Source organism: Petaurus breviceps, unplaced genomic scaffold (genome assembly GCF_028583685.1).
Source record: "Petaurus breviceps papuanus isolate PSGF00001 unplaced genomic scaffold, PetGlider_PUasm1.0 77, whole genome shotgun sequence".
Taxonomy (NCBI): Eukaryota; Metazoa; Chordata; class Mammalia; order Diprotodontia; family Petauridae; genus Petaurus; species Petaurus breviceps.
The window spans coordinates 7,894,736-7,918,017 of record NW_027186492.1 but is presented as its reverse complement, the minus strand read 5'-3'; the positions used below and the strand labels follow the sequence as shown (position 1 = coordinate 7,918,017).

Sequence of the window (23,282 nt, the reverse complement as noted above, 5' to 3'; positions counted from 1 at the left end):
ATTTTATGTCTTGTTGTCTGTTAGAACAAAATGCATTAAAAATCACAAGGCATTATACACTGTCATAAAACTAGTGTTTTACTTGTAGTTAAAAAAATTTATTTTATGAATCTGATGCATGATGTGTTTATGATAATGTTGTTTGGATCAAAGTTTGGATGTAGTTTTTTTTTTTTTCTGAGAGTATTCTACAAGATTTCATAGAGAGATGTTCCTGGACTGTGTGGTTAAGTTGAGGTCGAGATCCTTAATTTTCTTCCCCTGTATTGGAAACTCAAATTTCTTTCATTCTTTTCTATATTATTGCTGTACTGTGTGATTAAAATGAAATAAAAAGAGAGTTGGTGTATGAAATAGTAGAAGTGAGGAATTTTGGTAAAGCCAAACAATTTAGTTATCATGTGCCTCCTAGGTCCTTTTGTGTCATCACTGGGAGAATATTCTGTTTAAAAAAAAAATAGGCCTTCATTTGAGGAAGAGATTCAGGGTTCTTAAAAGCACCGTGGTTTCCCCAAAGAGATCTAGTCTGCCTGTTTTCTGTTGTCACCTCCCAACCCATATCATCTAGTTTACAGGATCAGGGAATGCTTTGAGACTTGACTCTTTGAAGTCCTGAAGAGGTACTGAAAAAAGCAATTCAGCCAATCGGATTTTGAATTAGTAAGATTTATTTTTCTTATCATAAAGCAGATAAATTGCATCATATGGTGGAAAGAGTGCAAGATTTGGAGTTAAAGCACCTGGGTTTGAATCCAGGATTGTGACTATGGCGCAATTACTTCACAAGTGCTCTGGGCCTCGGCTTCATTATCTGGAAATTGAAGGGGTGGAACTCAGTGACTTCTAAGATGCTTCTAGCTCTTTATCTTCAGTCCTCTGGTCCTAAGGGAATTTACTTAACTTTTTCAAAGCAGTTTCATCCCCATATGTTGTAGAATGGTATTGTACTTTATCCCTATATCATGCAGTAGGTGTAAGGGAGGGTGCCGTCCTCATCCTTCACTCTTCATCAGTTCATTTAAGGAAAAGAAAACTGAGGTCTAGAGAAGCTATGGCTCTCCTGAGATCCCCCAGCAGGTTACTGCCTGAGCTCACAGGAGATAACTCTTGTCATCTACTTCTCTTTTCATTGCCACACCTGCCTTCCATTCTTCTTTACCAAATGTTGAAGGATCATCTGAATTGGATGTGGATGCATTTCTTCATGAAATTCTTCTAGAACAGGTGTACCTGATGTTCTAAGAGCCTAATCTCTTAACATTGCTAAAAATACTAGTGGAGCATGTGGGCTCTCTCCATCAGTGATTCCTCCCTCCTCCCATGTGACTACTTCATCTTTTTTGCTAAGCTCTCTGATGCATTGGCTGCTTCTGCTAAATTTTTCATGGCTACCTATCATGTGCTTCCCTTTAATTTTTGGACATCTGTGATATCTCATGACCCAAAACCATACAGCATCACTCAGAGAATGTTTTTGTTAAAAAGATAAGCCTTTGTGGGAAAAGCTTAGGATTGTTAAAAGTACTGCATAGTTTTCCTGAAGTGATCTTTTATATAATTATATAGAAAAGAATGAAAGAAATTTGAGTTCCCAATACAGGGGAGGAAAATTAAGGATCTCTACCTCAATTTAACCACACAGTCCAGGAACATCTCTCTATGAAATCTACCTTCTTCCTTTTCTTCATTCAGCTCTAAGCCCAATTCACTTTCCATTTTCATTAACTATCAAAATCTGTGTACTGATGGGCCAGCTCTGTGGGCTCTCCATCCAGCTCCATACCAGAATCTGGCCAATTAGAAATTGCTTAGACTGTACATACAGTAGTATTGAGTGCTGGCAGCTCTTGTTTTTTAATACTTGTTTTTAAATGCTCTAAACTTGTTCAGCATCTGCTCCAAATGTTTTTTAATTTGTCGTCAAATTGATCCTCTTTCACTTTGTAGAAAGGGAATTTTCCTAACATCTGAACTAGAAGACTTTGAACTCTTGCTCCTAAGACTAAGCCGTATTGGGGGCGTCATGCAGGACCCACTTCCTGTTCAAAACTATACATCCCGAGACGGTTTGGATTTCCATACTTGCTTTCTTTTGTACTGTTTAGAGCACAGTCAGCAGCATCTGCTCTATGTCTACCTTGATTATTACAAGTGAGTACTAATAATTGATTTGTCTTGCAGCATTTCTTAATCCTTCCTTCAACATAAACATAACTTTTTGAAAATGTCGACTATTCATTTAGGATATGTTGATATTCTGAAAGTGGTGTTCCATTTATTTGTACCATATTTAGCATAGTGCCGTGCACAAATAAGCTTAATGAATAGTTTTTGCTAGCACTGATTTTTGTAAGAAATATTTCTAGGGAAGTGGTTACTTTCGTTGCCCCGGAAGAGATGGCAGTAGGTGGCTGGGGCCCGAGGGGGAGAGAGGGACAGCCCTGGGAGCAGGGGTTTTGGTGGTGAGTGGGGCCCGAGCTGCGGCCACTGCAGAACTGACAAGAAGGTGTTATGTTAAAATTCCTGTAGAAACAAAATATAATTTCATAAGGAGATAATGGATAGAGAAGAGAAAACATGCCACAGGTGTGAGGGCACAGATGCTGTGTATGTGAAATTGATGTCTTCTGATGTTCATGAATTTATTGTAAAAAGGGAGCATGCTTTAACATCAGGAACAATAAAAGCCATGTTAAGTGGCCCAGGTCAGTTTGCTGAAAATGAAACCAGTGAGGTTAATTTTAGAGAAATTCTATCACATGTGCTATCAAAAGTATGCATGTATTTTACCTCAAAGTTTCTACACTAGCAGCTCTACAGAGATTCTCAGTTGCACCTGAAATTGCCCTGGAATTGCTGATGACTGCGAACTTCCTGGATTGTTAAATTAAAAAAATTGTAATAAACTGTTAACTTTTTCAGTATTTAATACCTGTAGCTCAGTTAGTAATTTTTTCATATAGCATGTTGAGGTGGGGGGGGGGAAGGTAGTTGAGAACTGTAAAATTCATTGCAAAGCAGATACCTTTAATCCTTTCTTTTGCATAGCAATCAGAGTTGAAATTTGTTTTTGCAACTTAAATAAAATAAAGACATTTTCACTAAATGAGAAATAAACAAATATGCCAATTAGTAGATGGCTGTGCCTTATCCTTTAGATATGGTTTTAAATATTAGAACAATGATTATGCTAAGTACTGAAATTTAGGCAAATACTACAGGTTTATTATACTGGCTAAGTATTTTTAGGGATTTTATTTTTTTGTTATTCTTGGACGTGTGGGGTTAACTGGAACCTACCATATCATAGCTGTCTAGCATTATTAGTTATGCAAGTATTTTGTATTGTCAGCTTGTGTTTATAAATATGGCTTGGCCAAAACATTAATTTTTTAATAACTCTTGAATGCATAAGAATTGATCTTATGTGTCTTTTGATAAATTGCATTCGTGTTAGCATATCAGTGTATCTGCATATCTTTTTATGTCATACAACTTAAGTGGTACTTTTCTTTTAAACCATTATGGAAGATTGTTAGGTATAGCTTTTGCAGTAGTGAATTTTTAAGAACTTTAACCAAGCTGTTAATAAGTAACCACAGTACTAAGATAGCTTTGGCTCTGAAAACTTAGGGATAGTCATACAATATCCGTTTTGAATGATCCAAAGTACTATACTTAATCATCTAGCTAAGAAAGATTCCTTTGCAGTTTACTTTTCACTTACTACATTAATAAATAATTATTTAAATGTATTAAAGTAAGACCATGGCAAAATTTATCAGCCCCCTACTCCCACACCTCCACTCCCCCCCAAAAAACTAGAATTGAACAAAAAACGCAATCAGATCTCTTTGGGACTTAATTTATGGAATTCATGGTTAAGAGCCTGGATAAAGCACCTTAATGGTTTGTGGGTTCAGTTTTATTCATGGTCAGATCATGTCTTCTTGGTATGTAGTGGCTATATAGAAAATTAAGAAACAAAGCCTATGTATGACAGGGGTAATGACTACACCAGTGTAATAAGGCTTTTATTTAGTGAAAATGAACATTACTTTAACCTTTTAGGATTATGAAGGACAAATAATAACTTCAGTCAGGGTATCTCTTTCCTAGATATGGAATCAAGAATATGAAGGTTGAGTTTCAGCTTCCTACTTTTCAAATAGCAGAGAATTACTTATAAAAATGTAAATTTAAATACTGGTGACTAGATTTTTTTCGTTCACTCCACAAATTACCAAGAAAAAAAATTCACCAGCGAACCTAATCACTTTGCTCTTTTTTTTTTAAACTTTAATTTATTAATTTGTTTGTTTCCTTTTAGTTTACAGGATTCAATTCCACAATTCCTTGAATTTCACATTTTGTCCCCCTCTTTCCCCTCCTCCCCATGGCGGCTTATTATCAAGTATAGGATCTGTAAATACTTTCACATTATACAATGGTCAGGTTATAAGGATGGATTGTACCAGCTGGAATGAAAAATGGTAAAGAGGACATGAAATCAAATAAGAAACGAAAAAGATCAGGTATTTTGCTTCCACCTGGATATAAATTTAGTTCTTTCTAGTTCTTTCTCTGGATGCACGTTTTTCTCTCCATCATGCGTCTTTTGGGATTGACTTATATCCCTGTATTGTTGAGAAGAGTCCAGTCTATCAAAGTTGGTCATCACACATATGTTGTGTCTGTAATTGTGTACAAATTCCTCCTGGTTCTACTCTTCTCACTCAGCATCAGTTCTTTTAAGCCTCTCCAGGTAAATATGAAGACCGCCTGCTCCCCGTTTCTTATGGCACAATAGTATTCCATAGCATGCATATACCACAACTTGTTCAGCCATTCCCCAATTGATGGGCACCCCCTTAATTTCCAATTCTTTGCCACAACAAAAAGAGCTGCTATAAACTTTTGTACATATGGGTCTTTCTCCCATTTCTATAATCTCTTTGGGATATAACCCTAGGAGTGGTATTGCTGGATCAAAGGGTATGAAAGTATTTATAGCCCTTTGGGCATAATTCCAGATTGCTCTCCAGAAAGGCTGGATCAGTTCACAACTCCACCAACAATGCATTAGTGTTCCAGTTTGCCCACATCCTCTCCAGCATTTGTCATTTTCCTGTTTTGTCATCTTAGCCAATCTTACTGGTGAGATGTGGTACCTCAGAGTTGCTTTGATTTGCATTTCTATCACTTTGCTCTTAATCCTGATTGAAAACAGTTGTTACATATGTTTCAGTAATTCATTAAGACAAACTCTGGTTCATATTTGCAGTACTGAAGTATTTACTAGTGTTTGCTTATCAAGTGCAGGGATTTTTAATGCTAGATAGTGAGAAAAATCACAATTAGGTACCGATATGATGATCTTATAGGTCAAGATGGCAGCAGAGGCTACTCGGTGGGCGGAGCCAAGATGGCGGAGTAGAAGCACGACCCTCCCGCGGCACCGGCTTCCACCCTCCCCAATCCATGTAAAAAGGGGACTCTAAACAAACTTTGGAGCTGCAGAACCCACAAAATGACACAGAGAAGCTAACCTCCCGCTGAGAACAGCCCGGCAGGCCGGCAGGAATCGACCAGAGCAATGCTCTGGGAGCCGAGCCCAGCACCACGCCGGCTTTAGCCCCAGGGTGGGCCTGACCAGCCGCCAGCCAGAGGGACTCCAGATCAGCAGCAGCTGTGGCCGTTTCCAGATTTATCAATATATAGATGCGAAGGACAAGGTGAGAGGCCAGTGCAGTCGGGACTTTGGGACCCAGTAAGTGGGAGTGCGTGGCTTTTACCCCCGGGGTGACAAACCGCTGAGAAGCCAGCACAGCCTGCCAGCACCATGTGGCAGCTTCAGCTCCTGGCCTGCAGAGTGTAGGGGGACCAAGCACCAGTCTGAGGGGTAATCGCTCTTCCTTTAACCTGCTTGGATCTGGATTGCAGTCTAGGGTGGAGGTCCTGGGGTGTGTGTCCAGCTTGCCAGAGTGTGTGGAGACCTCAGAGAGGGCACCCATCTAATACCTCCGGCAGCTGAGAAAACCCCAGCGTTTGGGACGAAAACTCCCCTGTCTGGTGGCAGAGTCCTACTGTGGCAAAAAGCCCAAAAGTCAAATCATTGAGTGGCAAAATGAGCAGGCAAAGGAAACAAAGCAGACAGAAGATCCCAACATTACACTCTTATTTTGGGGATAAGAAGGAGCAAGGCATGGAACAGGAGGAAATCAATGAAGTCAGAACTCCTGTACCAAAAGCTTCAAAGGAAAATACTAGCTGGTTACAGGCCATAGAGGACCTTAAGAAGCAGATAAGAGAAGTGGAGGAAAAATTGGGAAGAGAAATGAGAACATTGCAAGAAAATTACGAAATGAGAGTCAACAGCCTGACTGAAGAAAATAATACCTTAAAAAACAGACTGACTCAAATGGCAAAGGAGGCTCAAAAAGGCAATGAGGAGAAGAATGCCTTAAAAAGTCGAATTTGCCAGAGGGAAAAAGAATCTCAAAAGCTCACTGAGGAGAATCATTGCTTCAGAATTAGATTGGAGCAAATGGAAGCTAATGACTTTATGAGAAATCAAGATGCTGTTAAACAGATCCAAACAAATGAAAGAATAGAAGGCAATGTGAAATATCTTATGGGAAAAACCACTGACCTGGAAAAATAGATCCAGGAGAGATAATTTAAAAATTATTGGACTGCCTGAGAGCCATGACCAAAGTAAGAGCCTGGAAAGCATCCTCCAGGAAGTTCTCAAAGAAAACTGCCCTGATGTTTTAGAACGAGAGGGCAAAATAGAGGTTGAAAGAATCCACCGATCACCTCCTGAAAAAGATCCCCAAAAGAAAACTCCTAGGAATATTATAGCCAGGTTCCAGAATTCCCAGATTAAGGAGAGAATATTACAAGCAGCCAGGAAGAAACAATTTGAATATTGTGGAAACACAATCAGGATAACCCAGGATCTGGCAGCTTCTACACTGAGGGATCGAAGGGCCTGGAATGTGATATTCCAGAGGTCAAGGGAGCTGGGATTAAAACAAGAGTCACCTACCCAGCAAAACTGAGTATCATGTTTCAGGGGAAAATATGGTCATTCAGTGCAGTACAGGACTTTCAAGCATTCTTGCTGAAAAAACCAGAGTTGAATAGAAAATCTGACATTCAGATACAAGAAGCAAGAGAAGCATGAGAAGGTAAATGGGGAAAAGAAATCATAAGGAACTTTAAAAAGTTGAACTATTTTTTTTTTAAAGCAATCGGGGTTGAGTGGCTTGCTCGGGGTTACACGGCCAGTTGTTGTTTCTGGGTGTGGTGCTGAGTGTCTGGGCCCTGATTTGATCCGGGTCGTCCCGGCACTGGGGCCGGTGCTCTTGCTTGCTGAGCCACCTGGCCAAAGTTGAACTATTAACATTCCTACATGGAAAAACAATAATTGTAACTTATGAAACTTTTCTCAGTAGTTGAAGGGATTAGAAATATATATATATATATATACATATATATGTCTTTATATGAGGGTATGCGAGCATATGAATACATATGTGAATGTGTGTATATACGTTTACAGGTATACATAGATAGAGGGCACGGGACCAATTTAACAGGAAGAGATGATACTTAAAAGGTGAAATTAAGAGGTGAGAGGAATATAATGAGAGGAGATGGGGAGAGACAGAGTGGGGCAACTATCTCATACAGAAGAGGCAAGGAAAAATGGTTACAATGGAGGGGAAGAATAGGAAGGCAAAAGGGAATGGGTCAACCTTATTCCTATTGAATATGGCTTGAGGAGGGAGGGAAAAACACACTAAATAGGGGATCTCACCCTCCAGGAGAATAGGGGGGGAAGGGGATGTGAGGGGAATGATGGAAGGGAGGGCAGGCTGTGGGGGAGGGAAGTTGGAAGCACCCACTTTTGAAAAGGGACAGGATCAAAGTAGAGAATAGAACAAGTGGGATGTGGGATAGGAGGGAGGGAAATATAGTCAGTCTTTTACAATACATCTACTATGTTATTGTTTTGCATTAGCCGCACATGTACAACCTATACTGAACTGCTTGTCTCCCCAGTGGGGGTGGGTGGCAGGGGGGGAAGGGAATGAATCTGGAATTGAAAGTTTCAAAATCAAATATTCAAATATATGCATATATATGTGTGTGTGTATATATATATAATATATATACTATTATTAATACCATCTTGCATGTTATTAAGAAAAAAAAAGATATACAGATATACAGAGGCATAGAGATCCACTGGAAAAGTCGAAACGGGTATGGGAGAAAATATGGGAGAGAGCAGATTGGAGGTGGGGATATCCTGTGGGACTGCTGTTTTGGGGGGATGGGTGGGGGAAAAACAGGGAGAAAATTTGTAACTCAAAATCTGGCGGAAACGAATGATGTAAATCAGAAGTTAATAAAGCATTAAAAAAAAAAAAAAGATGGCAGCAGAAACTACATTTCTAACAGGCTCTGTCCTCGTAGGTTACCTTTTTAACTCATGGCTACATTTGAACACATCATAAAATACTGAAATTGATGTCCACAGTTTAGTATGGCTAGAATTCAGATAAGGAGAAATTATGTATTTCAAAAGTGATACTGCATGATAAGTGAGAAAATATTTACGAAAGAATATGAAATATTTTGTATTATATATGTAGTCTTGGCCTTATTTTCAAAAGCATTAAATTCCTCAGTTCATGGTTTTTATTTTCACATTAGGCATTTTCAATCATCATATTCTTGTATACCCAGAATGATTAGATATCACTTGTTTGGTTTAATTTAAAAGATTTTACTAGTGTATATCATTCAAATCTATAATTGTTTCTAAAATTGATTAGCTTATTTTTGGAATTCCATTTAAAACCCTGCCCTAGTCTTTTTTCTACATTGTAGTATTCGCAGCACATAGGATTTTTTTAGTAATAAAATCTTTTACAGCAACAACAAAAAGGAAATATTTCTATTAACCCCTTAAAGAAAAGTTAGAGGTAAAAATTAAAGGAAGTATATAAAAAAATTAGATTTCTTTCTAAGGAGAGAGGAAGACTTCTAAAGGCTTAGCTGAATTCCAGTACTTCCTGCTCTTTTAAGTAAATAAATATTAAGTAGGTCCCAGGAAATATATTGTGTTCGCTTTGCCAGGAATTTTATTTTATACTTCTAAAAATTCTTATCTGTATAAAGGTTTCATTTGTAGAGAGCCATGTATCCATGGTGAGTAAAGATTGATACTGAACCAATAGGGCATGCCTGCTGATTTTATTTTTTTAACTCTTTGTGTAGTGTGGTCCTACGGTTAGGGCAGTCTGGTATATTTTGTGGTACATAGCAGTAAAGATTACTTAGATACAGAAGAATTTTTCTTAACTTCTGGTAAGAAAACTGAAATGTCATTTTCTTTTTAGGAGTCCTGGGCTTGGATTCTTTGGCCTTCTTTAAAAATTGAGAAGGGATGCTGCACGAGGGTTTCTTACTAATTATGTCAGTCAGATTTTGAATTTGAGTTTTCCTTTTTTACTATAGCACCAATGAAGCCTAAGGTGTTTTTGAGTGTGGAGTGTCATTTTTTCAGTGGTAAAATCCCCTTTTGATTTGGGGTGACAATATAGCCTGGTATAATATTTTGAGTTCCCTAAAATCCTCATTCCTCTCATTTGTATGTCTTGGGAATCCTTTAGCTATTGATTTTGAACATTTATGGAGCATGAGGTATGTGTAAAACACAATTGAATACAGTGGTGGTAGTATATAGTGTTCCTTTTCCAGCATATTGTCTGAGCATGTATATCTGTAATACATCACACATGTACATCATACTAATCATTGTCATTTTTATTTTTAGCCTTAATCCTTTGAATTGTCCCTTTTTGGAGAAAAAAGAATTGCATGAAACTTATCCTTGGTTTGAATTTTTGGTTCGGTGTCGACAAGTTTCCAGCAATCTGGCAGGTAGGAGTCTATTAAGTAGGAAAACTCTGTAGATCCTTTACTTTAAAAATATTTATCTTATTTTTGTTGATACCTTCTGTTTTTTCATCACCTTCATTTCCATATATATCTGTCTTCCTTCCCTCTCCAGAGTACCATACCTTATAACAAATTTTTTTTGGGGGGGAGGAAGGCAAAAGAGTTGGGGTTAAGTGACTTGCCTAAGGTCATACAGCTAGTGTGTCAAGTGTTTGAGGCCGAATTTGAACTCAGGTCCTCCTGATTCCAGGGCTGGTGCTCTCTTTGTACTCTTGTACATTGCTCTCTGTACCACCTCGCTGCCCCATAAAAATTTTTAAAGAGATTTTCCTTTCTTTTTTCTTCTGTTTTCTCCCCCCATTTCTTCTTTTCTCCCTGAGTATGAAAGAGGAGAGAAACATACAGAAATTAAGGTGTTCGAAAACAAAAGATATCAATAGATTGTTTTCCAAAGGAAAAAAAAAGCAGTTCTATAAAATTAACATATTGACCTTGTCTGACAGTATATGTAATATTCCATACCTATAATCCTTTATTACTAACCTCTGCAGTGATTTCCTTTATTATTTTATTTAGCTCATTTGACCAGAGGCAAACTCATCAGCCTTCAGAGCTTATCTTTGTGTGGGATGCAGGTTGTTTCTGTTTAGAAGGCCCAAAAGTGTTTGTCTGCTCCTTGGCAGAAAGAAACCAGTCTACTTGTAGAACAGAATGGGTATGTCTTCTGTCTCTAGAGTAACCTGTTCTCTCTCCTAAACTTCTCTCCTTCCACTTCCCTTTTTTTTTTTAACCATAAAACCAATGAGGCATAAATTATTATTGAGCAGAGTGTCTATATTCAAAAAAGAGGCGCAATCTCTTCTTTCCTCTGCTTCAATACATAGTACCTCCAATCCATACAAAGGATGATCTAGTCAGCATTTAGAGGGATTCAGCTATTTTGTGATCATTTGGGGGACTCAAGTTGTGGCTGGAAAAAATCCATAAGTAACCTTAGGCTTTGTAATTGTACTGATGATGAAGAACATATTTTTTCAGTAGGGAGTTTCCTGTGCTGAAATATAAACCTGTTAAGAAGAATATTTTGAGGGGCGGCCAGGTAGCACAGTGAGTAAGAGCACCAGCTCCAGTGTCGGGATGACCTGGGGATCAAATCCGGGTGTAGATACTTAGCACCACACCCAGAAATAACTGGCCGTGTAACCTTGAGCAAGTTACTTAACCCTAATTGCTTTAAAAAAAAAAAAAGAAGAATCTTTTGGTTTTTTATCATTTTACTTTTTAAAAATTATTTTCACCTAACTCCTAGTTTAAGACAGTTCTTTTTTAAGAGAATAATTTTAGTGTGACATATTTTGTTTTTAAATTGCTTGAATTTAAAAACAAAAGATAGCAATACATTTTTTTTTCAAAGAAGAAACTATTCCAAATTAGGATTTAGGTGAAAATATAAAAGAAAAAGTAGCCCTTCTCTTTCCCCTTCTGGAAAGCCATATAACCAAAAACATTTTTTAAAAGAAATAGAGAAAGAAGAGGAAAAACCATTGTGTATTGATTTAACATGGTGGTAGTGGTATTTGGTATTTTCTTTATTTTTTTAATCCCAAGGTTGTAAAAATTTCAGTTGTAAAACATTGAATCACTACATTAAGAAAAACCTGAAAGCTTAGGTGGTATTTCACCTTGCTCAACCTCACGCCTTTGCAGGTGACTTCTCAGTCTCTTCTTTGGAGGCCACACTGACTTACACTTTCTAGCTTTGCAGCCATCACTTTTGCTTATTTGACAGTTGTTGCTCTATTTATATTGTTTACACGTACACAAATATACACATTTGTGTGTATTGTTTACTCAGCTTAGCTTACTTCACTCAGCATCAACTCATTTAAATCTTTCCATAGTCTTCATATTTGTTTTTTTTTCTTATAGCACAGTAATATTCAATTATATTTATATACCACAATTTGTTTAGCTATTCCCTAAGCAATGGGTGTCTACTTGGTTCCTAGTTCTTTGCTACAGAAAAAGTGCTACTAAAAGTGTATATAGGGACCTTTTTTTTATCAGTGATTTTCTGGGAATATGTATCTAGTAGTAGCATCTCTAGGTCAAAGGGCATGGATGGACATTTTAGTCACTTTATTTGCATAATTCTAAATTGCTTTCCAAAATGGTTGTACTGATTCATAGCTCTAACAACAATACATAACACTAGTTTACCTATCTTCCCATAACCCCATCAGCGTTAGCAGTTAACATCTTTTGTCATTGTTGCCAAGATTGTTTCTTCTTAAAGAGAAAAACATGTTCTTTCTTTCTAGATCCCAAACTGGTTTTCCAGGCCAGTCTTGCTAATGCTCAGTTACTGATTCCCAGTAACCAAGCCAGTGTGAGCAGTATGCTATTGGAAGGACATACCCTCTTGGCCCTTGCTACAATAGTGTATGCTTCTGGAGGCCTCAGCCAGGTAATTGGATACCATTGTCACCAGTGCATATAGATAATGAGCTTAAGTCTAATTGTCCCCTGTAGAATGGAAAAACTCAAATACACAGATTTTTAACTATCTTTTTGGGTTATGTAGCATAAAATTTGTTTTATAATTTCATTTTCTCTAGATTAAAACATAATGTATGTCATTTGGTGATTTTTCTTTTCCTTTATTTTGTTTTCTAATAATCTGTTTTTAAACCTTGTGGCTTGAGAGTTAACTGGTACTTTTTATATGATGTGGGGGGAACCACATTAACTGTTGCTTTTGAGAACTGTGGTTAATGACCTAAAGGGAATTTACCCAGTCTGCTTTGTGGGCATGGTGAATAGCTGGAGGAAACTTTTGCACATCATATCATATTACACAAACATATCACGTCAGAAATTCTGAGTTTTGCCTAAATTTTACATGAGTTATTTGGTTATTTAGCTACAGGGTCTTTTTTGTTTGTTTGTTTCTCCACAGATATAGATTGATAACTCATCTGTACTTTAAAATCTGAGAGATGTCTGGATCACCAAGAGTTAAGTGACTTGCTTAGGGTCACACAGTTAGTTTGTGTCAGAGGTAGGACTTGAACCCAGGCCTTTCTGATTCCAAGGCTGGCTCCCTGTCCCCAGAGCCAGACTGCCTTTCTATAGCATCAGTCACTAACTAATTTTTTCATTTTTGACTTTACTACCTGTCAGAGATTAAAGTCATGGGAAAGAATTATAGAACTTAAAATAATCGACTTCTCTTCATTTTGTAGGTGAGGTTACTAACACCAGAAAGAGGTTACATGACTGGCCCAAGGCTTCACAACTAGTTAATGGTAGATCTTGATTTGGAACCGGGTCTCCTGACCACAGTCCACTGCTATTTTCACCATGTTGTATTGCCTCACTCGTGTCCTCTAATGTTTGTTTCTATACTAATGTTGTTTCACAGGGATTCTAAGAGCCAGCTATTTGATGGTTTTAAGAAGGGAAGGAAGGGGTGGTAACACAGCTACCATTATTTGTTTTCATTTACACTTAGGTTGTTCAAAAAGAAGAAGGGGAAACCTCTTTGGGGAAGGTGGATCCCCAGCTACTAAAGATGGCCTTAACTCCTTACCCCAGGCTCAGAGCCGCACTTTTTCCACAGTATCCCGTCCCTAGTGCCCTGCCCCATGATATTACCCTCTACCACCTCCTTCAGGTATGTAATGATGATAGCTTGTCTTCTCGTGGCCAATGGCAAACCCACCTTAAGTAAGATACTCCCCATCATTCTGTTGCGGGCTTGTTTTCCATGGTTGTTATTTACGGAAAGATTTTGATCAGATTCTTGGGACCATGACCTTTTTCCTCTGTTTTTCTCTGGTACCCCTTGTTTTACTGTGTCTGCCTGAACTGGTTAGGGAACAAAAATTATTTTTTGCTACAGTGTGAGAAATCTAGGAAACTATATACATCTTGGCTGAGTTATTGGTATAGAGTCTCCCTGCTTAAAATAGGTTGATTTGGTTTAATATATAGGCTTTCACAGGCAGTGTCCCTGTTTCATTCTCCCATTTGCTGGCTTGCTCCCTTCACCCAGGTCCACACTTTGGTTTCAGATCAAGTCATTCTTTGCTCCCCTGGTTTCTTTTTTCAAATTCCCCTTCTGTAGGTCAGTCTTTTCCATCTTCTTGGATAAATTTCCTTAGAAGCTACTTCTCACTCTCACACATTTTCTAGATTGCTTGCCCTTAGTTAGGTATTGTTTTGCTTTTTTATTGTGCCATCTGGCGTTGATCACATTTCTCTATGTTTTTATCCTGTTTCTCAGACAGCTTTCTTTTCTCTTCTTCTTCCTTGTCCCCCAACAACTATTTATCACATATTTTGGCAGCTTAGCTTGTATACCTGCTGTGGTCATATTTCTTGGTCTTATTAATTCCCGCGCCTACCCAACCCAGCGATATCTCTAAAGTCCAGTTTTATATTATAATTATGCCTGCCTCCCATAGGCAGAGTTGCAGTGTAATAAATCTATATTTTGAGAGGGGGAATTTTCATCATTTGGTTATAAAAAAATTAAAATGTGTTTAATGCTGTTTTTTTAACTTACATTCCATTAAGAAATCATGATAATTCAATTACTTACTCTGAGCATTAGATGTCTCTTGTCTTAGTGTTTCAATTCCTAAGTTCATTCCCTTGAATTCAATTCCACAAACATTAAGTGCCTAATCTGTATAAGGCACTGAGCATTCAGGGACCAAAAGAAACAGTTCCTTCCCCCTGAGGAGCTTTTGGATGAAATAATACAGAAAAAAGTAAAGTACTGGCAGTGACCAAAAAAGTACCCATAGAGAAGAATTTTAAATTACTCTGGTATTAGGGAAGCAGCTTGTCCCTGAAGCTCTTTTATAAAATGTTGTGTTTGCTGTTTTGGAATTTGTTTATTTTAAACTTTCTCTCATTTGTCCTTTTGTCTCCATTTCAGTCCTTGTCTCCCTTTGATCCCACCAGGCTATTTGGCTGGCAGGCCACCAATACTCTTGCCATTGCAGGTAAGTTGATACAGTCAGCCCTTGCTTTAGAGACATACAGACATATTCTGATGTGATTAATTCTAAGATGATTTTCTGTAAAGCTCATCCTAATTTCCCGTGAATTTTTTTTCCCAAGAGAAATTCAATCCTATAGAAAAAAAAAACATACTGCAGTTGACTGAGTTGTAAAAACATTTTATAAGTTCAGTTGAGCAAATATTTATTCAGTACCTACTGTCTGCAAGCCCTTATGCTCTAGGTTCTGGAGATAAAAAGCAGCACAGCCCTACTTTCAGGAGACTGAAATAGAGGAGATAAAACATATAAATAGCTACATATGACATAAGGTGGAAGAATGTAATGGGGCACATGAGCACTAGGAAAATTTGAGAAGAAAAAGGTGACTTTTATTCGTGGCAGTCAGGGGGGTAGAGAGTGTAAGTTCCCTTAGGACATAAAAACTTCTCCTTTTTCTGGGGATTCCCTGAACTCTCCCATTTCTCCTTTTCTTCTGCTATCTTTTCCATTTCTCCTGTTGGTAGTAAATTCCATTTTCTAATATAGAATCATAGTCTGTTGTGCTAGAATAGACTTTAGAGACCCTCTAGTCCTACTCCCTCATACCATAGCTAAGGAAACTGAGGCCTAGTTCAACAAATTCAGCAGACTTTTATTAAGCAGCTATTTCACTCAAGGCACTGGAAATCTAAAGGCAAAAATAAAATTGTCCCTGCTCCCACAGCTTGACAGAGAACTTAAGTGACTTGCCCAAAGTGATACACTGAGCTCTTGGCAGAGATAAACAAGTATAGGATTCCTGCCTCCCAGGCCAAAGTCAAAAGGCTGCTTACAAATTGAGAGTGGACTGTCTTCACACACACACACACACACACACACACACACACACACACACACACGTACACGTGTGCATGTGTACTGAATACTTAATGATCCAACTGATAAACCCCCAAATCGGGTGCTTCCAGAAGATGTTGTTAGTGTGTCTTCTAGGCCCACAACTATTAGGGAAATGGGATTAGGAATGAGGTGATAGACTGTTCCAATTTTCCATTTTCTAGGCTCCTCAGTCACCTTAACTTATCAGGTATTTATTGAGTGTCTTGTCATGTTTAAAACCCTTACTAGACGCTGAGAGGCACAAAAAAAAATAAGATACAGATTTTGCAATCAAGAAACTTACAGTCTCACATTAGATTCAGTCTTAGTTTGATATAATGGAGCTCATCTGACATTGTAACTGCAAAAAAGCAGCGCCATCTCTGCCCACTGTGGGAAATGTAGGGCACATACAAAATCCTGTGCACCAAACCAGATTTGTCATTGTTGCTCAAGATCCTGTTTGTGCCAGGTCAGCCCCTTACCTGTCCTGGTTTTGGCTCACGTGGATTTTTCTTGCTTTCCTTCTAGCCCTCTTGTTGCAAAACAAGACATTGAGGCTTTGAGTATTTAAGTGACTTGCCCAATACTGTCCAGCTGATGAATAGCAGAGCCAAGATTAGAACCTTAGACTCTCAATTCCCCTGTCCAGTGCTTTTTCTACTCTTATCACCCATCGTCAGCTAGGCTGCCATTAGTGCGTCTGTACAAACTGAATACAGTAACCAATCAGTTGTCAGACAGCATGGAGGATGAGAATAGGGACTGGACCTGTGATTTCATTGGTGGAGAGAACTCCCTCTCCCAATGCAGGTTGGCACCTTCTCTGTGCTTTGCATTTGTGGAGGGTTGACTGGTACACTTAGAAATTAAATGACTGGCCCAGAGTTTACAGTTAGTCTGTGTTTGAGAGGAACCTTATATTCAACTATTCCTATCTCCAAGGCCCACTTCTATTCCACTAGCCTATGCTGCCTCTCACTCTCCAGGAGTGAAATTTGAAGAATTGGGTTTTTTATATAACTAAAATGCTGAGTTTATTGAATCATTTTGATGAAAATATATAACATTATTATAAGGTTTCTTACCTTACTTAACAAAACTTATATCAATATTTCAAAATAAAAGTGGTTTCATTAAGTTATGTGCTCCTTTCCCTGATGCAGATTAAGTATCTCTGTGCCTGAGTAGATGATCTTCATGAATTGCTGTGAACAGCAAATCATAATAAAATAATTCATCCCCTGTGCCCACCTTCTGATTCACCTTCTTGAAGTTAACTAGCTCAGATTTTAGATGGTCAATATGCAGTCTGTCCCCAGACCCATCTTTTGAAGGCTTTCCATCTCAGTAAAACCATCCAAGACTTGTGTGTCACTAGCACAGCCTTCTAGAGCCTAGAGTTGCTTCCATGCCCTCTGGAGGAATAATAAAGTATAGTGACTATCATTTAGCTTGTTCTGTTACTTATTACTTAAGGTTCTCAGTATAAACATTAGTCATTATACTGAGTTCTGTGTGTGTGAGTGTGTGAGAGAGAGGGGCCATATTTATAATTGCATATGGTGTTGGATCAGAGGGTTAAAAGGCTACAGATCCTAGGAGATACCTTGGAACTTTTTAAGAGTTCCTGGTGCATTCCTTGGTCATGGGAACCAGATTTAGGATTGTAGAGCTCCTCTAGGTAGTGTACTAGATAGAGCAGTGGCCTTGGAGTCAGGAAGATCTGAGTTTGAATCCTAAGTCAAGACTCTGACTTGCTGTGTGTGACCCATGTACAAGTCATTTAACCCCCTTCAGCCTCTGTAAACTGTAAAATGGAGAAAATAGATAAAAATGGCATTTACCTGCCAGTGTTGTTGTGAGGATCCAAAGAGATAAATTATGTCAGGTACTTTGTAAACTTTAAGGCACTATTAAATGCTAGCTGGCTCATCGATAGTCATTATGAAGAAAATTCCCCTCATTTAACATGGAAATCATTTATATGTTTCTAATAAAGGCAAAGTATGTGTATAGCTGCACAAATGATTTCTGAGGTAATTAGGGTAACTTTCATTAAATAAAAATTGTCTTTCTTCAGAATTATTGCAGAAGTTCTGCTGTTTACTAGCTTTGTGATCCTGGGCAAGTCACTTCCTCCTTTAGAGCTTCAGGTTCTTCATCTCTAAAGTTAAGTTCAATTATCTCTCAAGTCCCATTTCTAAAACTCTTTGATCCTACAATATGCTGTGTATTGTGCTGGATACACCTATAAGAAAGTACATATGCCTCAATCTGATACCTCTGATTATAAAAAATTTTTTGCATTTCAGTGGACATTGAATTAGAGATATGCAGACCTTCTGTCCTCTTTCTCAGAGAAACTACCCTATTTCATGGTGGTTCCTATCATATAGCTAGCTCTCTTTTGAGATCTATATGCTAATATGTGAACTGGGTCACAGTGGTGTTATAACTTAGGTTGGCAGTGTACTGGTGTGCATTTTCCCCTCTCTTCTCCACTTAACTTCTCAAACAAGAATGATGAACTCTCTTTATTAACATGCCTGTACTGTGTGATGCGGCATGACCTAGGAGGCTGTCATCCTAGGAAGCCATGATTCTCTGGTTGGCCTGGCATTAGTCTCTGGGGCTTCTGACATTTCCACCATTGAACAGATATGGCCACAGCATTCTTCTTGTTTTTGTCTGTCTCCTTGTCAGGGAGTCTTCTGTAATGCTCTTCACTCTCATCAGGCAGCTGCTTCTTTTCCTTCCCATCACTGATGGCTGTACCCTTTTTACTCCACTTTTCACTTTTTCTTTCTTCTCCCTTTGTTCCCTGTCTTTCTCTTTCATACTTTTCATACTTCCTCTCCATGCTGGGCCATCTCCAGTCATCCTGATCTATATCTGGCCACTGGACTCAGATAACTCTGGAGGAGAAGATGAGGCTGGTGCCCTTGCACAGCCCTCCCTCACCTAAATCTAATTCAGTGCAAGTCATGTCATCATCTCCCTGATGTCATGGTCCTCTTCAAGAACAAAGGACAAACAGAACAAAACTTCCTCTCCGTACTTCTTCAGCCTTTTCACACAGAGTTCTCTTTCTGCTTGGTAAGCTGGTCATTTACATGGCACCGAGCATCATTTTTATCTTGTTGCTGCTTCAAGGCTATTTTCATTGTTTGTTTCCTGAAAAGTCTTTCTTCTCTCTCTAGATGTATATGTGTATGCACACACATACATACATATAGCCATATATTTCTGGCTTTAATATTTTAGGTTAGTCAGTTATGATAACTCAGACATTGCATATGGCCTGGATATGATGTTATAGTATGAGGATAGAGATTCAAACTCCCTCCATGAACTCTTTCTTTGTAATCTTCTTGTTCAGCTTTGTACCCCAGGCTTAGTCATTTAACCTCTCTCACCCTCAATGTCTTCATCTATAAAATGGGGATGATAATATTTGGACTACTAAACTCAGTATTGTGAGGAAGGCATTTTAATCACATATAGTAAAGTAGGTGACAAGAAATACCATCCCCTCCTATATATGCAAGGGATACACTCTGCTACAAATTATCACATCCCTGGTGAGGTAGAAGATGCATGTGGGGACATTTGTGATCAGAAAACATGCTTGGAGGGATCCATGTGTAGGGAATCTATGTAAGGAGGGAACATTTATGAGTGACAGACATCAGGAGCGTATGAGAATTCACTTCCAGTTCCTTGGAGCATCTTGTGCATCTGCTGTCTGCCGTTGTAGAGTCGTTGAGGACTTCTGAGTATGTTATTGGGAGAGAGATTTTCCTTGCCATACTGGGATTCTCTGCTCCTCTCTTCTCTCTGCTCCATTTTTCTTCGCTGTTTGTCCAGTGTCTCTGTTGCTCTCTTCTGCCCCCTCCTGGTGTTTAAAGCAGTTCTTGATGTCTGCTGGCAGCACCCTTGTTACTTATGGGATAGATCACAAAGACAGATACTCGCTCAGTCTTCTTGACACTGAGTATGGATCAAGGTGCTGGATTTGACCAGGAGTTTAGGACATGGTTACCATGGGGTTAATTGGCCCCTGTATAAGATACCATTCTATGACTCATTTCAGCAGGTGCATGCCTAGTTACAGGAAATAGGCTTAGACTTTGGAAAGTTGATTGGGGGTTGGCTTCTTTTGAGTTTTTTATTTGTGCTGAACCACCACAGTCCAGTTTTATTGACTACTTTAAAACATGAATCAGAGACAGTCTTCCTAGGCCATGAGTCTTCATAAGAAAATAGAATGTTGTAGTAAAATTGATATTTTAAAGACAAATTTAAAATTTTAGTTGCAGTTTGAAGATGACTATATTTTGAGGTCCTGTAACAGAGCTTATTGTATTGTAAAAAAGTACCATCCCAAGATCCTAGAATAGAATCCTAGCTAAGAAAAATTGAAGTCACTGATCTTGAGATGCTTATCCCTAGTAGACAGAGATCTGGGTCAGTAGTTTATATATTTGACAAAGCATAGAAAAAAATATGAGATATTAACATCCTGTTCCTACAAGACAGTTGTTCCTTTCAAGTGCAGATTTATTTGTGGGTTTGTTTTGGTTTTTTTTTTTTGCCTTTTTGGAGGGCAATTGGGGTTAAGTAACTTGCCCAAGGTTACACGGCTAGTTTTTGTGTGTGTGTGGGTGTTAATTGTCTGAGGCTGGAACCGAACTTGGGTCCTCCTTAACCCAGGGCCGGCGCTTTTGCTCACTGCGCCACCTAGCTGCCCCAAATTCTTTTTTTTTACTTTTGTTTTTGGAGGGCAATTGGGGTTAAGTGACTTGCCCAAGGTCACATGGCTAGTTTTTGTGTTAAGTGTCTGAGGCCGGATTTGAACTCGGGTCCTCCTGACTCCAGGGCCGGTGCCCTACTCACTGCGCCACCTAGCCACTCCTCAAGTGCAGATTTATTAGCTTTAATGTTTCTTCTCCTTTTTTTCAGATACCTCAAGTGAGCTTCCTCATTTCTCTAGCCCTGACCTGGTAAACAAATATGCTATAATGGAACGTCTGAATTTTGCTTATTATTTACGTCATGGACGACCATCATTTGCATTTGGTACTTTTCTTGTTCAGGAATTAGTCAAGAGCAAGTCTCCAAAGCAATTGTGAGTATTTTAAAAGTAATAGGAAGTGAGCATGTTAAATGTCAAAAGAGTTATTAAAAGGGATTACAGTGGAACAAAGCTTCTGGATTTTGAGGTTCATATCTACGTAGCATAAAATTGGGAGTATTAGAAATAATTACAGGATACCATAGAAAATGACTTTTGAAATAAACTTCCTAATAGACTTCATTATCAGTCTTCTTTATGGCTTTAACACATACATGTGATCTTGGACCAAGGATCAGCAACCTTTCAGTTGTTGGATGTGAGAGTGCTGAATCTTGTTTCTGCTGTTGGGGAAGGAAGGGATGACAGGCTATTGGGTACAGAGGAACTCTTTAGGACATTCAGAAAGCGGTGGCAAGGAAATGAAGTGGGCAAGATGCTAAAGACCAATTATTACTACTTTGTACTATGACTGGCAGCTGGTTGGTGAAGTTAGTAGAGTGCTGGGCCTGGGGTGTCTGAAAGATGATGCTTCTAGCTACCCTCTCCCCCAATCTGCCCTCCCTTCTATCATCCTCCCTCTTATCTCCCTTCGCCCCTGCTTTCCTGTAGGGTAAGATACTCAATTGAGTGTGTATGTTATTCCCTCCTTAAGCCAAATTCAATGAGAGTAAGGTTGACCCATTCTCTTTCACCTTCCTGCTTTTCCCTCCATTGTAACTTCATGAGTTCAAGTTGGGTCTTGGACACTTACCAGCTGTGTCATCTGATTCCAGGGCCAGCATTCTTTATACTGCACCATACTGCCTTCCATCTTAAACGCCACTGAGTATCCCTGTGTGCTTACATTATATCATTGGTTTTCAAAGGGTGTGCTATGAATTGTATGGAACTTTGCATTCATATGTGCATGTCTGAGTCTTCTGACTCATAGTATGCAAAACATCATAATGTACCATGAGCAAAAATATTTGAGAACTGGTGTTCTCAGTGGTCTTGATCACTGGTGTGCTGATCTGATTTTGACCCCCATTCCCTCTTTCAGGATCCAGCAAGTAGGAAATGAAGCCTACGTGATGGCACTTTCCTTCTTTCATATGCCTTCAGTAGGGGCTGCTTGTGTGTGTTTCTTGGAATTGCTTGGTATTGACAGCCTCAAGCTTAGAGTTGATATGAAAGTGGCCAACATCATTTTGAATTACAAGTGTAGAAATGAAGAGGTTGAGTACACCTGCACCAGAGAATCCCTAGGTAACGTATCCTTTCTCTATTTGAACTGCCTTGTTCAGTAGGAAAGAGACTTAAAATTTAAGTTAGTAATCAGGAACTTGTCATGGGGGAACACAGATGGGTTACTGCTTTACCACATTTTCTAGGATTCTTCATTGACTTGAGTTCACAAATGGTATTGGAACATACTGTGAATAGAAATTTATCTTCTGAGGAAATCTCTTTTTTGTCCCTTTAAAAATAAATTTTTGCTACTATCTTTTGTTTTTTCATCACCTAGATTTCTTCCAGTATCTCTTTCCATTTCCCCTCTCAGAGAGCCATCCTGTATAACAAGATATTTTTTTAAAATTTTTTATTTATTTATTTATTTATTTTTTTTTTTTTTTTTAACATTTGTTTTTAAAACTTTGATTTTAAGATTCCTTTCCTTCTTCCCTCCTCGCTCACCCCCACTGGGAAGATAAACAATTCATTATAGGTTATACATGTGTAGTTTCACAAAATGTTTCCATAGTAGTTATATTGTGAAAGACTAACTCCATTCTATCCCACCTCCCACTTATTCTATTTTTAACTTTGACCCTGTCCCTTTTCAAAAGTGTGCTTCTAGCTGCCCTCTCCCCCAATTTTCCCTCCCTTCTATCATCCTCCTTCTTATCTCTCTTCCCCCCTAGTTTCCTGTAGGGTAAGATACTCAATTGAGTGTGTATGTTATTCCCTCCTGAAGCCAAATTCAATGAGAGTAAGGTTGACCCATTCCCTTTCACCTTCCTGCTTTTCCCTCCATTGTAACACTTTTCTCTTGCCTCTTTCATATGAGATAATTTACCCTATTCTACCTCTCCCTTTCTCCTTCTCTCATTATATTTCTCTCTCACCACTTAATTTTATTTTTTAGATATCATCCCTTCATATTCAACTCATCCTGTGCCCTCTGTCTATTTATACATGTACACACATATACATATGCTCACATATATATTTATGCATATATACACCCTCCTATACATATGTATACATATACACACACATATATATATTCCCTTCAACTATCCTCATACTGAGAAAAGTCTCATGAGTTACAATTATTGTTTTTCCAT

At 38.5% G+C, this 23,282-nt stretch overlaps 1 protein-coding gene and 1 pseudogene across 2 annotated transcripts in view; both read left to right on the top strand.

Annotated features, from left to right (window-relative positions):
* SPG11 (SPG11 vesicle trafficking associated, spatacsin) overlaps positions 1 to 23,282 on the top strand; it is a 91,615-nt gene that overhangs the window by 29,155 nt on the left and 39,178 nt on the right. For both annotated transcript variants that reach the window (XR_011172005.1, XM_069105930.1), the window contains exons 16-22: positions 1,948 to 2,151; positions 9,854 to 9,960; positions 12,300 to 12,445; positions 13,493 to 13,654; positions 14,927 to 14,993; positions 20,838 to 21,003; positions 21,995 to 22,200. Coding sequence is in view for 1 of the 2 variants with exons in the window: in XM_069105930.1 (XP_068962031.1) it covers positions 1,948 to 2,151; positions 9,854 to 9,960; positions 12,300 to 12,445; positions 13,493 to 13,654; positions 14,927 to 14,993; positions 20,838 to 21,003; positions 21,995 to 22,200 (1,058 nt within the window). In the remaining variant the exon portion in view is untranslated. The remainder of the gene's footprint in view (positions 1 to 1,947; positions 2,152 to 9,853; positions 9,961 to 12,299; positions 12,446 to 13,492; positions 13,655 to 14,926; positions 14,994 to 20,837; positions 21,004 to 21,994; positions 22,201 to 23,282) is intronic.
* LOC138175481 (elongin-C pseudogene) lies at positions 2,158 to 8,966 on the top strand (annotated as a pseudogene).